The sequence below is a fragment of the Sylvia atricapilla genome, chromosome W (genome assembly GCF_009819655.1).
Source record: "Sylvia atricapilla isolate bSylAtr1 chromosome W, bSylAtr1.pri, whole genome shotgun sequence".
Lineage (NCBI taxonomy): Eukaryota > Metazoa > Chordata > Aves > Passeriformes > Sylviidae > Sylvia > Sylvia atricapilla.
This window is the reverse complement of record NC_089173.1, coordinates 15,829,423-15,856,072: the sequence shown is the minus strand read 5'-3', so window position 1 is coordinate 15,856,072 and position 26,650 is coordinate 15,829,423. Positions and strand designations below refer to the sequence as shown.

Below are 26,650 nucleotides of genomic sequence, written 5' to 3'. Positions count from 1 at the left end.
GAATCCCAGAGCTCTCAAAAAAAAGCACCGCACGTGATCATTCATGATTATGTTTTCCTCGCTAACATAAAGACTGATGAAATTATTGTTAAAAAGAACCTTTCTTAACATCTTATTTCCCTTTATGTTCCCTTATACTGTAAAAAACCTTTTTATAACACCTTTTCCCCCTTTGAGTTGTTTATAGATTAATGAAGAGTGTAGTTTAGAGAGTCAGGTCTGAACAGAACTCTAAAGAAATACATTATTGGACTTTGCTACTCAAGGATCCATCTTCAAGTATGAGGGAGACACTTGTCAGCTCAAGCCTTCATGTGTACAGTCTCAATGAAAAATAATATTTTTTTACAATCAGTACAACTGGGCAGACTCATTTTGAAGCTACAGAAGCCAGAAATACTTATATTAGCTTCTCTGAGCAGCCATAACCTGTGGGAATACACAAGACTGAGAGTAAGACAGATTTAATTAGCATAACTAGTCTGGTGACTAGGATGCCGTGGCAAGGACAAACAGAACTTTGAGCTTATGAGAAGATGGGATTAAATCTGCTTAAAAGAAAAGATTCAATCAACCCCCTACGATAAAGATGGTGTAAAATGCATAAGTTGCTTGTATGATCTTTTAACCTAATTATTGTAGTAGAAATTATTAACCTTACTGAAATGGTATATAAGACTTGGAAAACCTGAGTAAAATGAAATTCTGATCATGAATCAGTCTTCCCGTCTCTCCATCAATCACTGATAATTGGTGCTCCGTGTGACTGGAGAAGAACCGGCTATCTGACGGCAATCGGCGACGCCCCTGGAATTGATCGTAACAGTAAAAGAACTGTGTTTGGGCCTGCAATCCCTGTACGCTACAACATGAGAAATAAGCCAAGAAAACTAAAAATATAAAACAAAGAATATCCACTGAAAAAGACATCTATGAAACCATGCTACGCCTCCTAAGCAAGCATGGATCCCCCATCCCTAAGAGGGACCTTAAGTCACTTCTATGATAAGTGTCACGCATATTTCCCGATACCACCGCTTCCTCTATTTTTACTCTCTGCTACTGGGACAAGGTCGGTGTAAAACTCTACGACCTGGCTACGCTGCCTGGCCATGAGCCAGAGCTTTGCCTGCTCCCTGCTTGGAGGGCGGTCATGGATGTAATTTAAAAAGAGGGGGAAAGCAAAGTAACCTGTGAGGCAACCGCAGAGACGGTCCCTGCAGCCGTGTTAAACCCTGATTGGCCCAGCTCCCACACTCCCTCTCCCGTCCGCACCCCCTCCCTGACGAAAGCCAGGGACAGAGCACAGACGCCACCCGTAGCCTTGCCGCTATCCCACCAGCAACCACAATGCCGCCAAATGTTAATTGATAATGCGGACAGTGACTCTAGTAGCGACGGAGAGTCTTTCGACCCCGGCCCCGAAAAAGATCCGGACCTATTCCCTCTAAATATGCATAACAATTAGTTACAGATTAAAAAAGAAAGCCCTTAAAAACAAAGACTTTGAAACTGTGGCAAAAATCTTTGTAGCCCCTGTGCAACTCGGCCCGGGGAGGGGGGGGGGGGGGGAATCCATGATGGGAGCCCTTAGGCCACTCAAAAATTAAAAAACACCGTACAGCGACAGAATACTGTTTGAAATCCCCTTACTTCAGTAATTTACTAAGAGCAACCTTCATTACCCACCTGATGACTCCTCATGACGTTAGATTCTTGGCAAACCTTTTGCTCACCCCAACGCAATATGCAATATTCATAGCACAATGAAAAAAAAAGACTAAAAAACTTAATTTTAACATATACAAGGCATGCAACCCAAGCCCTGGCTGCCTTAACTATTGACCAATTAGCTAGCGAAGGAGTACATACCAATCCGAATAGCCAAGCGGCCTACCGAAAAAAGTCCTGGAAAAAATCACCAAAGCAGCTAGATATGCATTTCTCAAAGTGCCTAATGCACAAACCCCGCAACAATCCTTCATAAATATTAAGCAAGCTCCACAAAAACCCTATATGCAGTTTGTGAACAGACTGAAACAAACTCTAAAAAGACAAATTGATAATGATCAAGCCAAAAAAATTGTACTACTAAAACTTTCTGTTAAAAATACTAATGAAAATTGCAAACACCTTTTGAAAACTCTACCCGCAGAACCAGAGCCTACATTGCTACAAATAATTAAGGCTTGCAATCGCCTGGGGACATTGCAGCACACAACAGCAGTTACTTACCAAGCCGTAAGGCAAAATATAGCAAATGCCTTTGTCGCTTTAAAAATATTGCCCAAAAAGCATCAATTTGTTTTGGCTGCGGGGAACCCGAGCATATTAAAAAAGACTGCCAAAAGGCGCAAAAAGCAAAAACACCGAATGTGTGCCCTCGCTGTCAGAAGAGTCCTCACTTTGCTAATTCTTGTCGCTCTAAATTTCACAAAAATGGGCAGCCTTTGCAGGGAAACTCATCTCGCAGCGCGGGATGGCGACGCGTGAAGACACAAGTTCCACAGCCTTCCCAGGCACAGCTGCCAGAACCAACCTTCAACTTCCAATCAGCTCTGTCCCCTCCACCCGGACCATCGCAGAACTACAGGCAGCCACTCTAAGAATCGCCGAGTTGGACATATCAACCAGTAACACAGTAGCGTTAACCAACAGCTCTGTATTTTATCTCCCCACAAGGATTTGTGGTCCTTTACCACAGAGTTACCATGCTTTGCTCTTAAGTAGATCTTCTACCTCAGTAACAAGTCTATTTGTTTTGCCAGGAATCATTGACTCTAATACAGTTGAAAAAATAAAAATTATAGCTTGGACTCCACAGCCCCCCTACATAATCCCCGCAGGCAGCAAAATTGCTCAGCTTATACTTTTCCCGGCAGCCCCCTTGTTCTCACCCCTAATAGCTACACAGAGGAAAGGCGAGTTTAGTTCCACAAGAATACCACAGATTTTCTGGACACAACGTATCACTTCTCAGCATCCCACATGCCAATGCAAAGTGTCTCTAAAAGGCAAGAAGTTAATTTTAACCAAACTTATTAATACCAGCGCAAACATTAGTCATATCTCTCGAAATCAATGGCCTAATGATTGGCCATTAATGCTGGTCCCCCAAATCCTTTCAGAAGTAAGTAAAAACAAACAAAACTATCAGAACCAACACCTAGTGCAAATTACAGAACCTAAAAAAAGAGTAGCTACTGTCAGACCCTTTGTGGTCTCTGTGCCGCTGGTCTTATAGAAAAAAGATGTTTTATCTCAGTAAGAAATTTTTATGCAGTCAAATTTTGCCTGAAAGTCATTGGTGCGCGCGACACCCCCAAACTGACTTTAAAAACCTCTGATCCAGTTTGGGTAAATCAATGGCCCGTGTCATTAAAAAAACTGCGTGTATTACAAAAACTTGTACAAAAACAACTAAAAAAGAGACATATAATCCCATCTAATAGTCCTTAAGATTCACCTGTGTTCGTAATTAAAAAGCGGTCTGAAAAGTAAAGGCTGTTGCATAACTTGAAAAAAATAAATGAAACAATTAAGGGAATGAGGCCCCTACAACCGGAGCTCCCTTCTCCTTCTATAATCCCGAAAAATTAGCATCTAATAATAATTAATTTTAAAAATTGCTTTTTTAATATTCTGCTGCATCCAAAAGATGCACCCAAATTTAACTTTTCTGTGCCAAACATTAATATGCAGGCACCACTTAATCGATATCATTAATTAATACTGCCTCAAAAATTATGAAACAGCTCGACCATATGCCAATAGTATGTAGCAAAAATTTTGAGTCCATTACGAAAAAAAATGCCTGATGTTCTGTTGTATCATTATATAAATAATATCCTCATCTCTGCAAAAACTGTAGTTCGTATAAAAGAAGCAATGCGAGCTGTCTGCCAAGCTGTTACATCAGCGGGCCTGACCATTACTTCTGAAAAGGTTCAAAAAACATCTCCCTAAAAATATTTGAACTAACAAATAAGCATGCATTCTATTTTGGCACAACCCTTACAAATTTCAACTAAAATCAAAACTTTACATGATACACAAAAACTGCTAAGAACAATAAATTGGGTTCGTCCCCTACTTGAAATTTCAGATGCAAATTTAAAACCGTTGTTTACCCTCCTAAAAAAAAAAAAGCCCGACCTTTTATCACCTAGGCATTTAAACAAAAAAGCACAAATTGCGCTTCAAAAAGTAGCTAATACTATCTCTCAAAGACAATCAGCCTCTTGGGCCCCTAAATTACCATTATAGTTAATCGTTCTAAACCCCAACAAGCAACCTCATGCTTTAATATTTCAGTAAAACTCAAAAAAGTAAACTCTTTACTAATCACCAAATAAGTCTTTTTGCCTAATAACATACCCAAAACTATTTCCATACAAAATGAACTTATAGCCATATTGATTATCAAAGCTCGTCAAAAGCTAACCTCCTTGGTTGAAAAAAATTTTGATTATATCTTTTGACCTCTCACTATATTTTATTTAAATTAGTTACTACAAATGTCTAAAAAATTACAAATTGCTTTAACAAATTACCCAAGACAGATATCTATCCATCCACCTAAACACAAATTATTAAGTTCTTCTTTTAACTTACTCCCTAAACCAAAAAGAAGTGAAACTCCTTTACAAACTATAACAATATTCACAAATAATTCTAAAAAAACCATAAATCAGTAATTGTATAAAAAAATTCTAAAACTAGAACCTAGCAATTTGATATTACTGTTGTTGAAAAGTCTCCACAAATAATAGAATTAACCGCTGTAATCAAAGTATTTCAAAAATTCAGTACACCTTTTAATCTAGTTACTAACTCCGCATATATTTCAAATATTGTTCAAAAAGCAAAAAATTCTGTTTTAAAAAATATTAAAATAACACTCTTTTTTTCCTAGCTAAAACTACTAGTTACTCTGTTAAACAAAAAGACGACTCCTTACTTTGTTATACATATTAAGTCACATTCCAACCTCCCAAATTATCTCACTGAAAATAACGCCCAAACTTGCTAACTTTATCAGTACGTTTTACCAAACAAAATAAAGCAAGCAAAGCTGAGTCATACCTTTTTTCATCAAAATACTAGAGCCTTAGTAAGACTTTTTAACTCCAATTCAAACCTCTAGTATCATCGCCACATGTCCTAACTGGCAGCATTACACCCTTCCTAATGTAAACACAAAAATCAACCCAAAAAGTTTACAAAGCCTACAAATTTGGCAAACAAATGTAACACACTTTCCTAAATTCAGCCACTTAAAATTTATGCATGCTTCCATTAACACATATTCAAGTGCTCTGTTTGCCTCAGCTCACACAAAAAAACCAGCAAAGGATGTCTGTCGTCACTTTGCTGCTGCCTTTGCCACACTAAAAATCCCCCAACAAATTAAAACAAACAATAAACCTGCATACATTTCCCATAAAGTTGCAATTTTTTTCTCCTTATGAAATATCACCCACAAAAAGAACATACCACACTCACCCACAGGACAGTCCATTATAGAGTGTGCCCATGGCACCCTCAAACGCCTTCTGGTACAACAAAAGGGGGGAGCTGGAGACACCCGCTAAAAGGCTATGCAAAACCCTATACGTTTTTAATTTCTTAAACTGTTCAATGACAAACTTGAATCCCCCCATGACTAGGCATTTTGCATCATCCACATCGCTTTCCTGCAAGGAAAAACCACCACTACTAATCCGTGACCCAGAATCTGGTAAAATCCTGGGCCCTTACCCCTTGATCACTTGGGGAAGGGGTTTTGCTTGTATCTCCTCAGAAAAAGGACCTCTCTGGATTCCTGCAAAGAATGTGAAGCCTTTCCGAGAACCTCTACCGGCAGCCGACACCACCGAGTCCACAGGAGAACAGAAAGAGGAGGAACCCCACCCGGACTGCAGCTGATGTTCTTTTGTCCTGTCTAGGAAACTGTGAACTTTGTGTCAGTTTTGTGTCAGTATAAAGAGTATGAAAACTAGAGATATTACAGAGTCCTTTTGGTGTAATTCAGGTAAACAGCCATTGAAATTTTAATTATAGCAGGGCACAAAAAAAGGATAGTCCTCATCTCCCTACGCACAAGAAGCAAGTACTGACAAAATCCAAAAATAGCCATATTTGCAAACTGGAATGCAGACAAAACAATTGAGTGCCTTATATTTGACTGATCTTTTAAAAAGGAAATACGCTAAAAGAAATCTTTTTCTCTCCACAACATAGATCAAAACAAACAAGCAAAAAACCATGGGATTGAATCAGATGCTATGCTTATTAGCATTGCTTGCCCATGGTAGCACAGCATGGCCTGTTGATTAACACAAAACGAATGTTTGGGTAACCCTGGCTAATGCAACCAAACAAGAAGCCTTATGCCTAGCTACTGCATCCCCAGAAAATCCATTTTCAGCCTGTTTAGTTGGCTTGCCGTTAGATGGCTGGCCAGTACCAGAAGCTACTAAAAGCATTGTACAGAGCTCAAATCCTGTTAATACATGGGATCAGTGGACTCCTTACCTTCCTATAACATCCTTAGAGCCACAAGAATTAGAACTCCTGGGTTCTGTAAAAATGGATTTTTGTGTCAATTTTGATTACACAGGAAAAAATCAGTCTAAAGCTTGGGATGTTTCTGTCTATCATCCCGTGTATAGGAATCAGACCTCTTGGTGTAATTACACTTCTAGCAGCCCTTCTAAGTCCAGTAACGTCCCCCTGTGGCTGCTGCCGGGAATGTTCCTGGTATGTGGAGATCGGGCCTGAGCAACAATCCCTTCACACATAAAGGGACGTCCCTGTAGTTTGGGAGGACTGACTGTGCTGACACCTAATGCATCCGTGATTTTACAGCACAAGTATCCCCGCAAAATAAGGTGCAGCTTGCATGTATTTGATGAATACTGTGATAATTAACTGTCTTTGTGGTCTGTGACCCAGATGAACTGGGCCTCTTTGCTTTTGCCAGGACTGGCTGCAAAAAAGGCCTTAATTAAATAAGGTAGCCTGCTGGCTGGCAAAACAGACGAATACCACCAGCTCTGCTTTATCAAATTTATTAACAGATGTTGACAGTATAAGGGATGCCAGTTTACAAAACCTAGCCGCTATCGATTTTCTCCTCCTTACTCAAGGCCATGGATGTGAGAATTTCGATGGAATGTGTTGTATGAATCTTTCTAATCACTCAAAATCTATCCATAAAAACATTCAGCTGCTAAAAAATAGTGTGCCTAAACTAAAGGTAAAATCTAAATCTTGGCTAAATAACTTTAGTGGCTGGAAGTTAACATCTTAGCTAAAAGATTTTCTTAGAATAGGAATGCATGTTATGATTTTAATAATGATTATGTTAGTTATGATACCTTGCTTGCTTCAATGTGTGCAAAGATTGATTGATAAAGCTGTTAAAGAAGTGTTTTTGGTTAATACAGATGGGGGAGATGTGGGAATACACAAGTCTGAGAGTAAGACAGATTTAATTAGCATAACTAGTCTGGTGACTAGGATGCCGTGGCAAGGACAAACAGAACTTTGAGCTTATGAGAAGATGGGATTAAACCTGCTTAAAAGAAAAGGTTCAATCAACCCCCTACGATAAAGATGTTGTATAATGCATGAGTTGCTTGTATGATCTTTTAACCTAATTATTGTAGTAGAAATTATTAACCTTACTGAAATGGTATATAAGACTTGGAAAACCTGAGTAAAATGAAATTCTGATCACGAATCAGTCTTCCCGTCTCTCCATCAATCGCTGATAAGAACCCACACAATCATCCTCAGAGTGATTTCTCAGCATAATTGCAAAGCAGGGAAAGAAGGTTTCCCATATTATAGATACTTAAATAAAAAGCAGTGATATATTTTATTCAGCAATTCAGAAAGGAAATAAAACTCTGAAGAAAGTAATGCTCATCCCTGACAGCACAGTTTTGTTTCTTTCTGCAAGAGCAGGAAGGAATAAACAAAACATGAACACTTTTCCTGCAAAATTTGCAATAAAAGGCTCCTTTAGTCAGTGGAGCTGATTCTCCCAGACTATCTTAATTATTCTACTTATCAGAGCAGCACTCAGACTGCCTGTCATCCCAAAAAAATCATCTGGAACATCATGCGCATCCCAGCGTGCACCCATTACACAGCACCCAGATTTACATTGGTTTTGCACAGGTTTTAATTCTCAGCATGTACCATTAAACTTTATATCATTTGTCAAGCTGCCTCTGCAGCTCCAGGAACAGTTAAAGAGCATTTCCATCACCCTGTGCCACAAGGATGAGTTACAAACTTCCTGGGATCAGCACAAAGGGAATAAAAAGCAAGTTAAGCAAGTGCTGTGTAACAATGACTAACCCTAAAACACTATCATGCTTCAAATTATCCTTAAAATAAAAGAGTGGCTCCTGGTCTGGCACTCTCAACAAATACCCTAAAGCAGTCATTATTTCTGTTTTACTGTGAAGGGAACATTGAAATGAAAGAATTGATCTTAAAACTCATTAAAAATTAAGTCTTTTTAATACACTGAATTCCAATACATAAAAAAATTAGAAATTCAAATCTATTTTCCAGTTTTTTTAATATATGATACTACAAAGCAAAATAGCCAACTATTTTGTAGATAATAGGCCCAGAACATATATCACCAAGTAAAAACAGCTGAGAGATCATTATGCAATTGGAGAAATTAATGTGGTAATCAGCAAATTAAATTTCAGAGCTTCAGAAAGTCGTGCAAATCTGAGGCAATAAAACCACAGAGTTGAACACCGTGTGGATTTCCAGACTGGATCTAGACCGAGATCTTCAATATTCTCTTTTTAGATGGAATCTGGTTGCCACAGAGCAAAATGGAACTGAGCAGCAGGATAGGTAGAGTTTTCTATAACTTGTAAAATCCTGAAGATTTTCCAAGGTTTTTGTATTGTCCTTTATGGTCAGAAATGCAAAATGAAACTTTTCCCAGGCACATCTGGTCTACTGAGCTGGAGTCCTGTGTGATAAGTTAATTTTCTGCAGAATGAGCTCTGGTAATACAAAATAAAAGCATATTCAGGTTTTAACTCTATCCTTGTGTAGTGGTTTGAAAGCAAAATGAGTGAGAGGCTCCAAATTAGAAATACAATTTTATGAGAAGAAAAGGGAAAAAAGGTAAAATAAAAAAAAATGCAATAATACAAAAAGACCAGTGACAGAGTCAGAATACAACTTGAGCAGGGTGATGGAAGCAGTCCAGGTGAGGTGGTCTTCCTGAAGCACTGATCCCGTAGAAAGGTCTGGTAGCTCTGGTCCTCTGGGAATCCAGTGGGTAAGGGCTGCCTGTACTGTCCCAAATCCCAGCTTATATCCAGGTGAGAATGCTTGGCTCCTCCCCTTGGGCAGAGCATCTCACACTGGGATGATGAGTCATACAGGAGGTCCTTGATGGCCCATTAAAGAGAGAGAGCTCCTGGAGGGAGTTACCTATGAGTCATGCAGCAAGGCATTTGATGGGCCATTAACAGAAGGCACCCCAGAGGGAGGGGGGCCTGGGAAGAAGCCTGCTCCAACAATTGGATTTATCAGTTCATGAAGATGGTGATAGAATACTTTGTGCACATCCTATACTACAACCCAGGACACCTTGTAAGCCCATATTTAGGCTCAACCTGGTAAATAACATCACTTCAGAAGTGAAGCATTAGTAAACTTAGAAAGTCATGTTCCAAGAGATACTCAATTAATTACCTATAACAGCCTTGCTAATTAACTCTTACTTAGGTTCTTGCATATCAATTAAATTAGGGTTAAAAATATATCCTGGAAGAGGGCAGTGTTTCTTAACAGGAGTATTTTACTGCAACATGGCTTCATGCATTGTTTTATATCTTGGGCATGTTGCCAATATTGCATTACCTAAACAACCACTTTATATAGGAACTCTGCATCCTCTCAGGAACTTATGAAATCAGGCTAATTGTTTAATTTTAGGTTCCAAATCAACATTCATTCCAGAGCATTAATCCAGTGGTGAATCTCTGCAATTACCAATTTTGCAAAACTTATGTTTAGTAATTTAAACTGCTGTTAAGTAAGTGCCTTTTTGTATTTTTGCTACATATTTATGTAAGTGCTTAGAAAATTAGGCAATAGCTAAGTGATGCTCAATTCCTCCTTCCGTCAAGCCATCCTTGTTTGATTACAAAACATTATCACCTTCCTTTCACTAAAGATGATGAAAATCCTATTTAGCATCTCCATTTCCCAGGGCATTTATCTGGGCTGAATTTTTTATCTATATCTAGGAGTTGTATTGGGCATGTGTTAAGGGGAGATGATTTCATGGAAATGTGATTTCAACAGTTCTGCACTTTTGCCTTCCACTGAAAAACATAGAGCCAAAGAAAGAAGAAAAGCTAAACCAGTTTTGTCAACTTTTCTAATACAAATGTAGCAAAAGCTGTTTTAAGATGATTTGGTCTCATTATCCAAAAAAGGTTTACATATCAAAATGCTTATGAAAAATCCTGGCAACACCTTTAGATATTAAGGAAATTGGTTGATCTACTTAAAACTTAAATTTATATCTAAGAACACCACACTGTTACTTTTCCTTTTTGCTATCAAGCTGCCATGAAATGTTCTTTGATATTTCACATTTTTGTTCATGGTAGCTCTCTTTCAAGATAAATATGACTTTTTTTTTTTTTTTTCTTGGCTTTTCAGAATTCTTTCAGTATTCCAAGTGGGAAGACGTTAATGTGAATGATTCTGTGCTGCCAAGAACCCACAAAATCTGTGTCAGCACCTCTGTATTTGTTGACTCAGTTCCTCTTGTATATTTATAAGGCAGTTGACAAAGTGCCTCAGATATTCTGATTCCTGTGATTATCCCCCAAAGGACTGCAAAGGTCTCTTTTAATGCTGCCCCAAAAATTTATAGTGGTAAAAGAATTTATACTGCTCTGTCAGTCCATGAATAATCATTTTACTTGTGCCCTCCTGTGAAATCACTGCACATGAAACAGAGTTTGTGAACAGGGACTGCACTGACTTTTAGGGTGGGCTGACCACTCCATGTTGTCTCTTCCAGGATAACTCCTGTTTTCCAGTTTCCTGCTTTTCCTTCAGACCCTTTAGAGTTGACATTTTATATCATTCGGGTATTTTTAAATATTTACTTTATTATCATACAATATCATACTGCTAATTTATCATGTCTGTTCAGTTAGTTGCATGATAGTGTGGAAATCATGCAAGAAAATACAACTTCAGTCCTGAAATCAAGGGTGGAATTTGCATCTTACCCTAAATGACCCCTTTCCCTCTCTTCAGAACTCAGGTGAGCCAACAGATAATGAACAGAACTCCAAAAACTGACTGAAAGTAGCTGATTCATCTACCAAGTTATGAAATATTGTTGGGGTTTGTTGCAAGGTTGTATAATAATTTTCTCATTCATCCTAATAAATTGCCTGCTGATTTTCTCTCCAGGTTTGAAATCCTTTGCTTTGACTTTGTGATACTGATAACCCCTGTCAGAGATTTAAATCCACAATTTCAATAAATAAATTTAAATAAACAGTAACTCCATTAAACTCATCTGTTTTTACAAGACACAGAATTCAAAGAGGAAATACAAAAGCTTATATATTAGTGTATAATAAATCATTATCAGAGGCTGAGTGCAGGATCCTTATGAACCTTCAAAGATAATATAGTTAAACTAAACTCAGTGAGACTGAGTAATTAAGAACATGATTTTATTAAAGCATCTGACAGTAAATGAGTCTTGCCTTGTGTTTTGCTGTTTTGTCCTGACTTTTATGAGAAAGCTGTCATGATACTGACATTGAAAAAGTGGCTGTCATGAGAAATTTGTCATGACACCATCACTGAGAAACCTTTCTCAGACTATGAAACACAGCATGAAAACATGAAGTAGAAGACTGTGACTTTATGCCTGGATCAATCCTAAGAGGAGAACACCTGAGTGCTTTCCAGGTGGCTCATGCAGGGAGGTGTTTGCTGGGCACTCACATGGTAAAGTGGAATGGTGGTGTTCTCCACCAGGGAGAAGTTGAGCACATCCTGCTGCCCTGGCTCCAGCCTGATGTTCATGGTGGAGGCCAGCACGGAGGGGCTGATGGGGTAGCTGGGGTTCCCTGGGGGCTTTCCCTTTTTCCTGGACCTCCGGCCCGTGTCCCATTTGTTGTCCTTCTGCGTTAGAGGCTCCTCCTGGATCATCAGGATCTTGTCGTCACTCAGGTACCGCAGAAGAGAATTCTCAGAGTCAGTGGTTGGAGGGGAAGGAAGGCAGAAAAGAAACATTAGGAAGAGGAAACAAGCAGAGAACCATTTTGGCTGGCCAGAGACCATCACTTGGTCCTGTTAAACTGGAAAAAGTTGCGTGAATGTCCAGAGAATTGTGGGGGCTCTCCCTGAACTCCATTCCACATTTACTAACACCATGGGTGGTGAAAGGGAGCAGACATAGAAAATATTACTGGATTGTATCATGCAGGGAGCATCTCTGGGACCATTCCAGACACCAGGATTGTAATTTCAAGGAATTTGACAGGCTGGAATAATGGTTTTAAGGAGATGTGCAGCATACTTGGGCACAGTTTCAAAATGGGAGCTGGCCAGGCAACAAGTCTGTTACTGTCTGTAACAGTGAAATATGAGCTAAACATACATCAACAGATTTGGAATAAATCAGAAAAGGCTTGTGCCTTAAATGAAATTTTGTTGCCCTGATTTTTCAGCCTTCTGATTTTTTCTTACTTCTACTGGAGTTTTCTCACGCTTGTAACAAAAACAAAGACTGATATTTTATAAACATACATTCCTCTCCAGTGGGAAGGACAAATTGATGGACTTCTGAGTTAACCACTGGGGTCAGAGAGGTGTTACTCTCATCCCCCAATCCTTAACCAAATCCCAAAGACTATATAAGTCAAGATCCCCAAATAAACTGCCCTTCTTTTTCATCTCACATCCTGACAAGTAAGTGTGGTTCTTTTCGTGTCCTCTAGCAACAAAATTTATTTTCTCTTGGAATGGAAGCTTACTGAAAAAGGTAGTTTAAAATCCTGTATTGATCTTCAGGAATATCATTCATCTTTTGTTCACATTTTTAGGAGTCAAGTTGAACAACCCTCAGCTTCCAGAGCATGCCTAAAAGATTCTATAAAAATAGTATTCAAGAATCTTCAACAATTGGTGTCACAATAAATATGGTTGTATATTTGAAGAATATTGTTTTGAATTATATGATTTCTTTTTGCCAGAGGAAATAAAGGAAAAAAGAAACTGTGCAATCACTTTTCTTTCTTGCAAAGTACTGGGATCAATGGAAGTTCATGTGATTAGAACTGCTGGTCTGAACACTGACAGTATAATTACTGATTCCTGTTCCAAATTTTAATTCATATTGATCAAAACATTCTCAAAAGATGCTACCTTACATCTGTAACATCACTTACTTTTTTCTAGAGCTGTGCAGATTGAGATCTGATTGCTTAGAACCTCAAAGACAGATATGTGTTCATTTTTCCTTGATGTTTATGTTTCTTTATACTAGAATTAAATTCCTCCTACTAATACAAATTTTTAATCTTCAGAAATAGAAAAGCACAGACACAGGCTCTTTCATAGTCTCTGTGACACTCAAAAAAAAAAACAAAACAAACCCACCAAAAAAAGATTTTTTTTTCTTGTGACACTCCTTAAGCAACAAAGAAAAAACATCTTGGAGAACAGCAGAGAAAAAAAAATACTCACCTCTGCTTCCCCTCTTGTACATGTTCTGTTCTTTGGACTCTCTTATCCAGCTGTACTCAGTAGGCATCGAAACTGGCCTCAAATCTCCTGGAACCAAGGCAAGGAAAACTAATATAATTTTTGAAGCCTAAGAATGTAGGGTCAGTAATGTCCATAAATTCCAGGTGTGACCTGGACAACCCCTCAGAGCAGTCCATTATTCAAGCTGGGGCCTTCAGGATCAGTGAAACATCCCAGAGCCTCCTCTTTATCACTCTGACCTCAAGGGAAGCACCACCAACTTTGGTGAAACTCCTTGTAAATGTAAAGCAGATTACAAATTTGTTTGAAAACTCCGCTCTGTAAAAACTTGCTCACTCATTAAACAGGTGTTGGGAATAAAGACAAACAGGTTTTAAGTGGATGAAAATGCTGTAGGAAAAGTAGAGAGAGAATTAATACAGATACAACAACACAAATCTGTCAGGGAAACATAAACCCCTCAACCCGAGAAATCACATGGTGAGAAATGAGGGAATCTCATTTCAAGGAACGTTAATTTCCACTAGCTCAGAAGGAAAACCTGGAGCAGTTTGGTGACAACAACCAGCAAAGAAGATTCAGCCATTGGGGTTTTAATCAATGGGATTTCATAGCACTGTGGCAGAGAGATCCTGATGTGCCTAAGCTATTTTATATTTGAGCATCAGAACAGAGATGTCAGGGCACCAAACCAGAAACAGCCCCAGATCTCCTGAAAAATTGGAGGGGTGATATTTGGAGTACTGAGATTTTCCCATATTACACTTTTGTGCACACCATGAAATTTAGTATATAAATAATCCTATAGAAAAATACATAGTTGTATTGTCTGCCTCACAGCTGAGATGACCTTTAACTACAAATGTAGGTTTCAACTCCTAATCCTTAGAAGAACAATATCAATTAAGAAAAAAACCTCAAAAAATAAATAAAAAAAATCAATAATATAAAAATAGAGAAACAAGATTACATATTAAAAAAATAGGAAGGTACATAACAAATAAAGATCATCATAACCAAACTGAGCAGTTTTTCTGTAAAGAAATAAAAGATCTGAAGCTCTGAAATTATTTATACACAAATACTGACACCACAGCACAACAGACATCAAAAATAGAAATTCAGGACAGGAATCACACAAGGCAAAGGAACGAGTGATTTTGTAAACTGCTCATTTCACTTCCAAGTCCTTTTCCAATGAAAAGTAACCTATACATTGTTTTGACATTGCAGCTTGGATATTTTTCTGAGGAGCAAAAAACTGTTGCATACAAGGATACCAGAATAAAGTGAAAGAAAAAAAAATTATTTATGATGTTTTTGCCTCTAACACATAAATGGAAGAGGTTTGATATGCATTGCCACAAGAGCTCTTTAGACCAGAGCATTTTAGAGTCAGAAAAATAACAGAGTATAATGTTAAGTAAAACAAAAAAATGCACTGCAGCATTGTTAAAATCAAGCTTAATTTTCCCAAATACGTTGGAAAAAAATAGACTTTTCATTTACCTTCTTGGATTTTGCATGTACTATCAATACCCATCACCTGCCTGAGTATCCATCCACCTACCAACTGCACAGCAGACTTATTTCTAATAATGGCTGGAATCCTGGTAAGTCCAAGGCTGGAATTTTGGAGAAGTAGTTTGTGTCAGCCCAAGCAATAATGAAAGTGGCCGCTTGGCCATGAAAGGCTTCAGAAGTTTTATTTTCATTTCTTTGCCCATGGCTCTGTCATTTCAGCATCAGTTTATTGGAGCTGCCTATCATAAATCCTGTCTTTTTACTGAAAGACACATTGTCACTTTGATGATTGATGCCACCTTTCAGTTCAGAAAGTACAAAACCTTCCACTACAGTAGAACATAATTTGCGTGTCTGTTAATTAACAGATTAATTAAATCTGTAGTTTAAAAAAAATCTGGTTTAGTAGCCATTATTTAGAGAAAGGCGTGTTTCAGAGACTTTAAAACCAAATTCTTTCTGGATTTCAATCAGAATTGTCCATCATAGACAAAAAAAAAAAAGAAAAAAAAAAAAAAAATCTTGTGTACTCCTGGGATCAGGCAGAGAGACCAATATTTTAAGTCACCATGTAGCAAGAATTTATAAAAGCAGGCCAAATAAACCCATCTGGCTCCAATTTTAATTACAGTTAATATTTATCTTTAGCTCTCATTCTAATTTTGTTTTAAAATGATGTCACTTCACAATGAGAATAAGAGTGAACATTATTGCTCTTGAGATGGACTCCTATTTTTCAGCATCACAGCTCTTTCAAGCATCAAGCAGATGACTGAAGCAGTTACTAAAAATATCCTGTCCATAACAAAGGTTTATTAAGATCTCCTACTCTGAAAAGGTCTTGTGTGCATATACATGCCACCAAGTCCATATTACTTGCCATTTTACCAGAAATCCAGCTGCAATCAGCAAATTACAACAACAGGAGGGAAGTTTTGTGCAACTGATAAACACAAGATAAATACTAAGAACAGGAGACAGAAAAACTACATTTAAGAACATCCCTGGTAGCAAACCCCACACCAGTCTAAGCAGCAGTAGAATCAGTGACTGCAGTGGTTTAAGAGTTTTCTTTTTTTCCCCAACTGTGTCAGAGTTGAGACAGCCACTGCACTCAAAATGCTTCATTAAAAACTTCAGAGGGCTTCAAGCATGAGCACCTTGTTATCTAGACATCTTTCATACCTTTTCTATGTAGCAATCCTATGGGCAGCTCCCCACAGCTCTTTCTCTCCTCTCTTCCTTCTGCAGTTCCAGCTCGCTGCTTCCTGTCCCTAAGCACAGCTACCTAACCTTGTCTGTCCCTCACACAGTGACTTACCTTACCTGTCCTTTTCCCAACTTCCTGTCCCTTCCTCCTCATAGCAAGGCCACCAAACACCAACTGACTCTACCAACTAACTTTTTTATCACACCCAGCTGTGAGGGCAAGGCTGTTCCCACTCTTTGGTAATTAACACAGCTGCAATATATCGGAGGCAGGATTGCTTTTAGCTCTGTCTACCCACATCACTGTGCTCGCTTTCAGCTGCTCTTGGATCTTCACCAGAACCACTCTTGGGATTCTCTCCACTGAACTGCAGAAGGATTTTAGTAGCTGTGTTCTTCACAGACATATTTTCCTTTACTGCTCTGAGCTTCTGAGAGGTTTTCCCTTTCCTAAATTTCTAAGACAAAAACTTAGGAAGTTGTTGGGGCTTTTCAACAAAATGAGAGAAAAAAAGGTTTCAGATTAGGTGAATAAAGTACTTATGGATGCCTTGCCATATATGAATGAATATGTACACATCTCTCAAAAGATACCAGCTACCCATAGAGAACACTATGGTCATTGCTTTCTCTGAGGCTCAGAAATAATGCCATATTCAAAATCGGACATAATTCCAGTTTACAAAAGAAATCTCCTATATGGAATCTGTAAGCTTCACAAAACTGTCCTACTGCCTTGAAAATAAAGCCACTGAAAATACATAGACCATGCACTGCTGTATTTCAGCAGTATTTTTCTCAAATTCATTAAACACCAAGCAATTCAGTTTAAACAGAGAAGCAAAAAAATATATCAGTTAATTTTCAACAACACCTTTTATATGAATCCATATATGCAAGCACCTGTGATTGTACACCTGTACACTCAGTAGGGATTTATATACACACAAAATTTCTATAGAAAACCAGAGTTAATTATTGCTTTAATAACATTTTATATGCTATTAAATAAGCAGTCCCCATCCTAAGATTTTGAAACACAGTTCAAGCACTAATGAGTGCATTATAAGATGCTGAATTTTGGAGGGCCTACCATCTTACATGCACTTTGATACCATGAGGCAGTCCCTTCACTGAAGTTTAACAGCCCAGAAAATTGCAAGTGGAATAGTCTGCAGGAGTTTGGGAGAGGAAATTGAGTAAATCAAGACGCTGGCTATCCAAATAATATGAATTTAATTATCATTCAACGTTCCAGCATGAGCTGCAAAATAACAGTATAAATAACTTCCTCCTGACCAGGAATGTTAGTGTGCAATTTTTCTAATTATTCCTTCATAAGTAAACTTCTGTTTATTGTTCAGAGCCAACAGGTCATGGTCTGAAAAAGAATGACAGATTTTTGGGGGGTTTGCAGAGTTAACAGCACAGTTTGTAAATGTGGCCAGTTAGAAGAAGGTTGAGGAAATCCAGCCTACCATGAGTGGGTTTTTTTTCCCTTCTCCTTACGCCTGTGGCTCTGCTCCTCTCGTACTCAGAGCCCCCTGAGTGCCCTTCCCCTTCAATCAGGGTGTAGTACTTCCCACTCTTGTGCTCCAGGAAATAGTTTGGAGACTCAGAGCCTTTCATCCCAGACTTTCCAAATTTGCTGATGTCATCACAAGACATTATTCCAATTTCATCCCTAAAAACAGAAGATGATGGGGAAATGAACCATTTAAGGTAAACTTCCAGCATGCAACTGCCTCCCCCAAACACTACAAATAAAAAGTCTTGCAATTGAAATGCTGTGTGGGAGAACTTTATAAGTGAGGCAATTCAACAAATGTAAATTAACAAAACCATCATTCGATGCCACTTTAATTGTGAGATAAACATTCAGGCATTTTCTAAGATCTGAAGGAGAACATAAGGAATTGTTTTAATATGAGCAGACAAGGGTTTCCCTTGCAGAAACGTTGGAGAATAAGATAGAAGTAGACACATAAAAGTAAATCAAACTAATTGATTTAAATACTTCTTTAAATACTTTCTTGATTTAGGACTAAACCCAGGCTTTTCTCAGCTACGTAATAGTTAAGTCACTTAAAACAATGATTTTAGCTCTTAATTTTATTAATTTTTTAGCTTGATGGTGAGGCTGTTCATTTTGGTTTTGCTTTATTAATCTAATGACATCAAAGTGTAAAATTTTCTTTTTCAAAACCTTAAATCCCTTAGGACATAAATACCTGGGGCCATAAAGTCCTGACATAGGGGAGAGAATGAAAAAATCCTGGAGTGCAGAGTTGTCCATTTTTGAGGACATGCCCATCGTACTCGTTGGGGTTGTAGAGCTGCTTGTGGGGCTGGTTGGAATCACAGGCTGTAAAAAAACGAAAAGGCACATGAAGAATAAATTAATGCTTCCTGTGCTACAAGAAACAACAAAATTTTAGGAATTTTGACCTCTTTTTTGGATTAGCCATTTTTTGAATTTCTGAAGTTTCTTCCAAAAAGGTGTCTAGTGAAACTCTAGACTTCGAGACTAGTTATGAAAGAAACTGATAAACAACCATTAATTTAAATGCCATCTCAATTGATGATGTTTTACACCACAACAACACAGACTCCGACTTCAGAAGGCTGAAAATGATTCCTTTATTTTTGGGATCTGTCTCCCTTATACACTATTCTACACAGACCAATTTGATTGGTGACAAGAAGACAAGCCTCTTCAATCACATTGGTCAGACCAGAGTGACATCAAGAAGTCCCTCCTAGGAAAAGGAATGTAAGCAAAGTTACAAAAACATTGTTCCTGTTTACAGAAAATTCCCTGGGAAAAGAATTTCAGAAAACCAAAACATCTCAGGCATGAACCAGGGCTACACTCAAGGGAAAATCTGGGACTCAATCAAAATATGATCTTTAATCAATGCAGAAAATCAATTATCTGAGGAGAAAGGACACTGTATTAAATGCCATTAATACAGAAGTTAATTACAGAACTCTGGAATGCTTGTACTGAACGAAATGATCATGTTGGTTTCAGTGGAAGATTTATTGTTAGCAAGGACAGAATATCTTGATTTTTTTAAAAAAGCAGAATTCGTTGTCCTTTGGCTTTATAGCCATAGTGATACAAATACGTGTTCTATGGTAAATAGCAAAGATATAAAAATTAACCTGAACAATAAATAAATATATTTTAAGATTTTTACTTTATAAACTTTTACATGACGTTGAACAAAATTTTTTGATTCAGATGTCATAGAGAAGCTCAAGTCAATGGCCTGCAAGGACTAGAAGGATGATAACCAAATATGATGTGCAGGATACAGAGATATAAACAAAGAATATTTTTCAACCAAGGTTCAGGCTGTGTTGATACTCAAGAAATAGAAAATATTTTTATTTATAAAAGCTATGCTTAAATAGAAACAACCAGTTTTCCACAGGTGGAAGGAAAACCCAGTGACTGAAAATTTGGATGAAAGCTATAAACATCAGTCTTATTCTAAATAAAAGATTTTCTGTCCTTTAGAGGTAAACACTGAAATGTTTTTTATGTAGTTCAAAAAGTAAAAGCAGTCATAAATACCAAAAAATGATGTTTTTTCATAAGAATGTCTGTCTGCAAATGGGTCAAAATCGTATTAGTTCTCTATGCTTATTGTTAAACTAAATAATAAATGGTGTAATTGTTCTGGATCAAGTAATTGTGACAGGAAGGATTATTCCAATTTGAAAAGTTCTCCAAATAAAAAGAAAAAATATGATAAATGTTGTATTTTATTTGAATGAAGTTGTTGTGTGCAGAGTACTATTTGCCATTACAAATGAAAAGAAAAACCCCATTTTGTCCTGAGTGGGAAAATAAATAGAGAGTTTAAAAATTCAAATAATCTTCTACTATCACATAATGTCAGCCAGAAACAAAAGGGGAAAATGGTGTCAAAAATCTCACTGAAAGATAGTGGAGCACAGAACTGGCAAATGAAAACTCTGCTGTTGTTAATTGAGCATCAAGGGAAACCCTCTAAAGCAAAAGAATACTACAAGGCCAAGTAATAGATTTTATAAGGCCTCACAGATTCTGTATCATCAATAATTCATAAATTACCTATGTGGTATAATTTTAAACTTAATTATTGTAGAAAACATATTAATAACCTCTATAAGCGCCTTAAGCAACAATAGAAAACACGACAACTTTTAAATAAAACTTCCTGCTGTGCACCAGCCTGAGGTAACAAATATGATTTCAGGTTCTTAAATCCTATTTCCTTTTTGCCTTCCCTAATTATGTACTGCTTTTGTTTTGTTGTTTTGGTTTTTTGGTTGTTTTTTTTTACCAGCACTAAATCAGAATGGAAAAATTGCTCCACATGTGGACACATAAATAGATATATGGGGTGCACCATGAAAATAGCACATGCAGAGAAATATGTATGGATCTGGACCTTGAACACACCATGAAAGACAACACACCCATATTATACCTTTTTAGTGACAGTCTGACTTTTGATGAACTGTTTCTCTCTTAATCTGCTTTCACTGAGGTATTTTCCTGCAGCTTGTTGCTGTTTGGGCATTCCCTATCCTGCTTTTGTCTGCGTGGAAACCCTCCTGTCTGTCCTGTGTTCTCTGCTTATCCCCAAATCCTGTTCTGCGAGAGCAAATTCAATCCGTGAGCAGTAGAAAACTCCAGAACAACAAACAAACCAACCCAGAAATTCTTCTACCAATCCAACACGTGGAACTGCTCTAGAGTTTAAAAACTGCCAAAGTCAACAAAAGGTCAGGACACTGCAGCTAACAGGAGAGGGAAGTGAGCTCACTGCTTCCAGCAGCAACAAGCTGTTGTGTCAGCTGTCCAGGAAGCACAGGCTTTAGTGGCATCTTGAAATTTAATCAGGCTGCTTCCAAGTCATTACTGACAATAATAAATAATACCGGATCCAGGTGAGACCTGCAGGAAACAGGCAAACTCAAAACCTGCGTCCTGAAACGGATCCAGGTCTGAACACTTGAGCTTGTCTCTGTGGCAGGAAGAATAAAAGATCTAAAATTGGTTTTCCACACCTCATAACAGAATATACTCTTAAGAAGTAACACTGGCAGGGCTGATTTGTTTTCCAAAGTGGTTTATATTTTTATTTAAATTATTATTTTTTAAAAATTATTTTTATTAAATCTCTCACCCTCTGATACAGAAGAAATACACTGCAGGAAGGAGACACTTCAAGCGTATGCTTTGCTCCTCAGGGGCTCATCAGGAGAGGAGACATACCAAAACCAGACCTGATGATAATTTCACAAGAGCAGATTGGTGCACTTTCACTTTTCTGGCTACCACGACAAAGGCTGGCATTTTTAATGGCACATCCTGTGCCATACTTGCAGTTTATACAGCACACACTGTTCACTCTGACACAGCCTCCAGAGCCAGTGCTGCCTGTGAATTATGACTCTTTAATGTACAAATATAAAGAGAGGATCTCTATGGAAGCCCTGTGCAATTGCAATTTCCATTTGGTTGCCCCTGGAGGCTCCATCTGAAGTTCCCAAGTAGATACATGAGCATCTTGCCAGAACAAAGGATGTTATTCCTGCAGCATTATGATAGAAAAATCCCCTTTGGGTGTCACAGGGCCACATTCCTCTCCCCCAGGGGCAGTCACAGAGAAAGAAAGGTGGCCCTAAATCCCACTGTCAGCATTCCTGGGCTGCAGGAATTACTTAAGGAGTTTTCCTTAAGTGAAGCCACTGTGTAGGCACTCTGAGAAATGAAAGATTTAGAAAATTCCAGGCAGGGAGGAAATCTGCCTGGATAAACGTGAAGGGTTTTGTTTCATTATTTAAAAACCATTCAGAAACTCCTTCATGTATCATGTGAACCAAACAAAATAGCTCTGAGAAGCTTCCACATTATGGAAGTGCATCAACTTCTTACAGGATGTTAAATGGCATTAAAGACAACCATCAGTAGTTACTGACTTACTGGCAAATCTTTCCTTTAAAAATGATATTTTGAGTTCAGTGTTTCAGCCAGTTTTTACTGCTGTAGAAAGGAGCAGCTGTGATGTTCACAGCTTCTTTTTTTTTTTTTTTTTTTTTTTTTAATCAGCAGGTTTTCAAGGAATGAGTACACAGAAAATACCAGAGGTTCTATTATCCCTGCTACCAAAAATTCCAACTGCATGAGAGGTGTGCAACAGAAGCAGAGTTCTCCTGGAATTTAATGGATCTGACATACTAGATTACAAACAAGTAGTTGACTGACTGAAATAATGGAAACAGGGAGGCACTGCTGCCTCTGCCAGGCAGAGCAGCCACTGAACCTTGCTCCTCATAAAACTATCTGTAAATGTTCTTTCCTTGTCTGAGTTCCTGAGGCTCTCAAAGTCAACAAAATATGAAGAAACAATCTGATCATTGCCACACTTATTTATTTCAGCACTCTGCTCCAGAGGAGTTTGGGACAGGCTCCTGTTCCTTTCACTGGAAGGTAAAATTCCAGTGTTTTCTCTTGAACAAAGGATTTACCATGACATTGCATCATTGCAGCAGACACTTTACCTGCAGTGCCAGAGGCTTCCACCTCACATTCTTCAGAAGGGCAGAAGCAGAAACCAGGGTATTCTGAGGACGTTTTCTCAAGGTTAAAATCACTCCATTTGGGTCTTCCCACAGTGCATTTACTAGGTTCTTTAACTGCCAGCCAACCTAAGGAAAAAGTCCATAACTGAAGTTGGAAAGCTTTCCATTTAACTTGAAATGTGAAGGAAATGTTCTGTTAACCAACAAGGTCTATTACAACCTGCTTCTTGCAAACATAAACAGATTTTATAAACTCTGTGGGACTGAAATCATGCTGCTGCAGCTGGATTTTTATTTTTTTTTCTTTAGCCATGTTCCTGAACAAAATAAGGCAGAAGTGAACACAGTTATCCTTTCAATAACTTGTGAGATCATTGAATATTTTAAATAAGAAGATGAGGTCTAGAAGTCATGAAATCATTTCAAGCTGGGTTCTGAGTTGCAACAGTGAGTGCTGAGGAGAAAGCCAGACTGTGCTGGAACAACATATGTAGCACGTATGTAAGAGCTGTAAGACCCTGACTGGAGATAAACGATCATTTATTGGTTTATCTGTACAGCCTCTGGACACAGCTGAGTCTCCAAGTTACTGTAAATTGCAAACAGAGCCATAAAAAAAGGACATCACTGTTACTGTAAGGATGTGCCACTCAGAAAAAAACTTCTTAGAGACATTTCTTAATAATCTTGATAATTTAAATAGAAATTTACCATGAATTATGAAGTTATTTTTCGGGCTTTTCTCTTTCCTCTACCTTTTCTGTCCCAGTCAGAACAGACTCTTAGAGGAGTAGTACATGGCCATGGTAAAGACTTGCCATAAGTGTTGTGACTGCCACAAATCTGAGAAGACCTGCACTGAACAGAAATTGGAATGATGTGTCCATACAGCAATTCCCAGATACAACCTTCCCAAGGCAACTGCATCAGCCGTGAAATGAACTTGTGAGAATGAAAAGCTTAGTGTATCCCAGAACAGGAACAGCACCCATATATGCACGCAATAAATATTTTTATACTGGCCATGTTTGACTTGTCAGAGTTCACTATTAACATTTTAATCATAATTTCTCTTCTGACCAAAGTGTGAATTCCCACTGCTAGTAAAACCCAGAAAAATAAATTATTTAGGTGCTCAGACACAGAGCAGTCTATGTTCATCCCCTTGTTATATCAGGTGGAGTTTATAATGACTTCCTCTTAGAGGAAGATAATATCTGATTACACAAAAAGGTGAAGGGAAAATAATAGAAGAAAATCTCCAAGAGATTTGAACTAAAATCCTCTTCTAAGGGCTGAAGAGAATTTAGGATACTGACTGTAAAGTTCCAAGCTGCCTCCACAGTGGGCCAAATCCAGGATCCCACTGTGAACGTCCACCTGGGACAGAACTGCAAGATGCGTCAGAATTCAAAAAAGGATTTTAAAAGCTTTTAAAAGTTCTGTTCTATTGTTAGTGCTGCTGTTCTATTGAAAACTTTCTAAAAATGTACTGGCCATGATAGTATAGGGTTAAAATTAAAAATAATTTCTGCTGATGCAAAGCTGGAGACTAGAACCTCAGCTTCACTGCAACCAGGATGTTGCTTTCATGCTATTGTTTTAACCAAATCAAGTATAACTTTGCCTGGGTAATCAGGGGAGAAGAGAACGATTTGTACTTAGATACATAAGCCTTTGTAGAGAAAGCTATTCTCTACTAGGTCAGGTGGAACTGTACCAAATCATCATATGATAGATGATATAACTGTAATGATTGGTGGTAGCTGAATATGATTATTACCTTAAACCAGAATCATGAGAATCACAAGGAAAGATATTTACCAAAATTCATGCTTGGGTGTATACAAAACAACGATGGGGGCTTAATGATTAACACAGAGTTGTATAACGAAAGGGTATAAGACTCTATACTTTTTGAGCCCTCGTTGGAGTTGGATTTGGGTTTGTACCCCGACTCCCAGAGCTCTTCAATAAAGCACCGCATATAATCATTCTGTGATTATGTGTTTCCTATGCTAATATTTTGGTGACCCAGATGGGACCCTGTGAGCGCTGCTGAGGACCTCCCTTCCCGATCACACTCCAGCCGGCACCGAGGGATTCTCGGGGAGCCCATGGAGGCGGGACCCCCCGCCACTCACAACGTCCCCTGGAGAAGAGGTAAGGTGCTTTATTCTGGTCTGGTCTGGTGCCTGCCTGTCAGACGTGGCGAAAGTTGCGCGTGGTTGGGCTAAGGAATTCCTGGTATTGCCTAGGCGCCGTCCGTTAGACAGGGCGAAAGCCCTGAAGGTTCGGCATCAGTGGAGTTATGTACTGTAACATATGGAGAAGCTAAAAGGGTTAAAAGGGGGAGGTTATGGGTGGCAATGCTCCCATACCCGCTTCTCCTTTGGGGTACTTATTAGCACATTGGAAACAGGGCAATTTTGGGCAAGAGTTACGTAAACCTAAGTTGATTAATTATTGTAACACTTGGTGGCCAAAATATCTCTTGCAGAATGGGAAAACCTGGCTGGAAAACGGGTAATTGCAATCAAACATGATTTCACAGTTATTGATGTATTGTGAAGTTCCATATGGTGATTTGTTTTATTTACAGAAAAAGCCAGAGTGGCTGGCTGAGTGTGGGTTAAAAACAATGATCCTTGAAAACAATCAGTGCCTGGCTTGTGTCCAAGATAAGTGTAGTGTGGAACACTTGGTTTTGAGTGCAGGTTTGAGGAAGGGGGAGGGAGATGATTTAGAAGCTGATTTGTTGGTGGGACCCACAGTTCCCACCAGTGCCCCCCTCGGCATTGAGTTCCACTCCACTCGGTCTCACCCCACCTGATTCTCTTACCTCTCCCCGCTTACGCCTACCCAATATGCTTCTCCTCAGAGCTATCCCCTTCCCCCGCCAACGCCTGCTCCTGTCCCCCTGAACCCTCTTCTGTTGTCTTCACCTGCTCCTTCCTTCCCTGGGAAATGACCAAGATTTAGCTGTGATACAGAGACATGGGGTGCAGAAGGAGCAGATAGTAGTGAGAGTGATGAAGATAAACCAGTAACCCCAGTATCTCATTGGACCCAGTCAAAATTGGCCCCTGCCTGGCCTAAGGCAGGAGGGGCAAGAGTAAAGAAATTTGGACAAACTACTTGAGGTGGCTTAAAGTTAATAACAATAGAGAAAAAGCGGCTGCTAAGAAACAGGGACAGAGTCTTCTGGCAGTTTTACAAGGACAAGGGTGAGGATGTAGTAGAACTGGTCGGGGCGGTAATAGAAGTGGTTTTGGCAGAAGCCATGAAAAACTAATAATAAATCAATGCTCTTATTGGAAAGTCATTAGAAAAGAGAGTGCCCAAACTGCTTTAGCCAGAATGGTCTTATGTGAAGGAAAGCCAGGATCAAAGGAGCCCACGGTGACTTTGTGCTTAGAAGGAAAGAAGGTTACCCTTCCTACATACACATTCTGTATTGAACTATATGGAAGGGCAAATTGGGAATAAGTTGACTGTAATTACTGGAGCCACAGAGAGGGAAGAA

At 38.6% G+C, this 26,650-nt stretch overlaps 1 protein-coding gene across 1 annotated transcript in view; it reads right to left on the bottom strand.

The window, feature by feature from the left end:
• The window catches only part of LOC136373455 (connector enhancer of kinase suppressor of ras 2-like), a 329,371-nt gene that overhangs the window by 60,582 nt on the left and 242,139 nt on the right, over window positions 1–26,650 (bottom strand). The window contains 5 exon segments of the mRNA XM_066338352.1: window positions 12,040–12,294; window positions 13,787–13,872; window positions 18,018–18,223; window positions 18,771–18,904; window positions 23,104–23,250. Coding sequence (XP_066194449.1) covers window positions 12,040–12,294; window positions 13,787–13,872; window positions 18,018–18,223; window positions 18,771–18,904; window positions 23,104–23,250 — 828 coding nt within the window.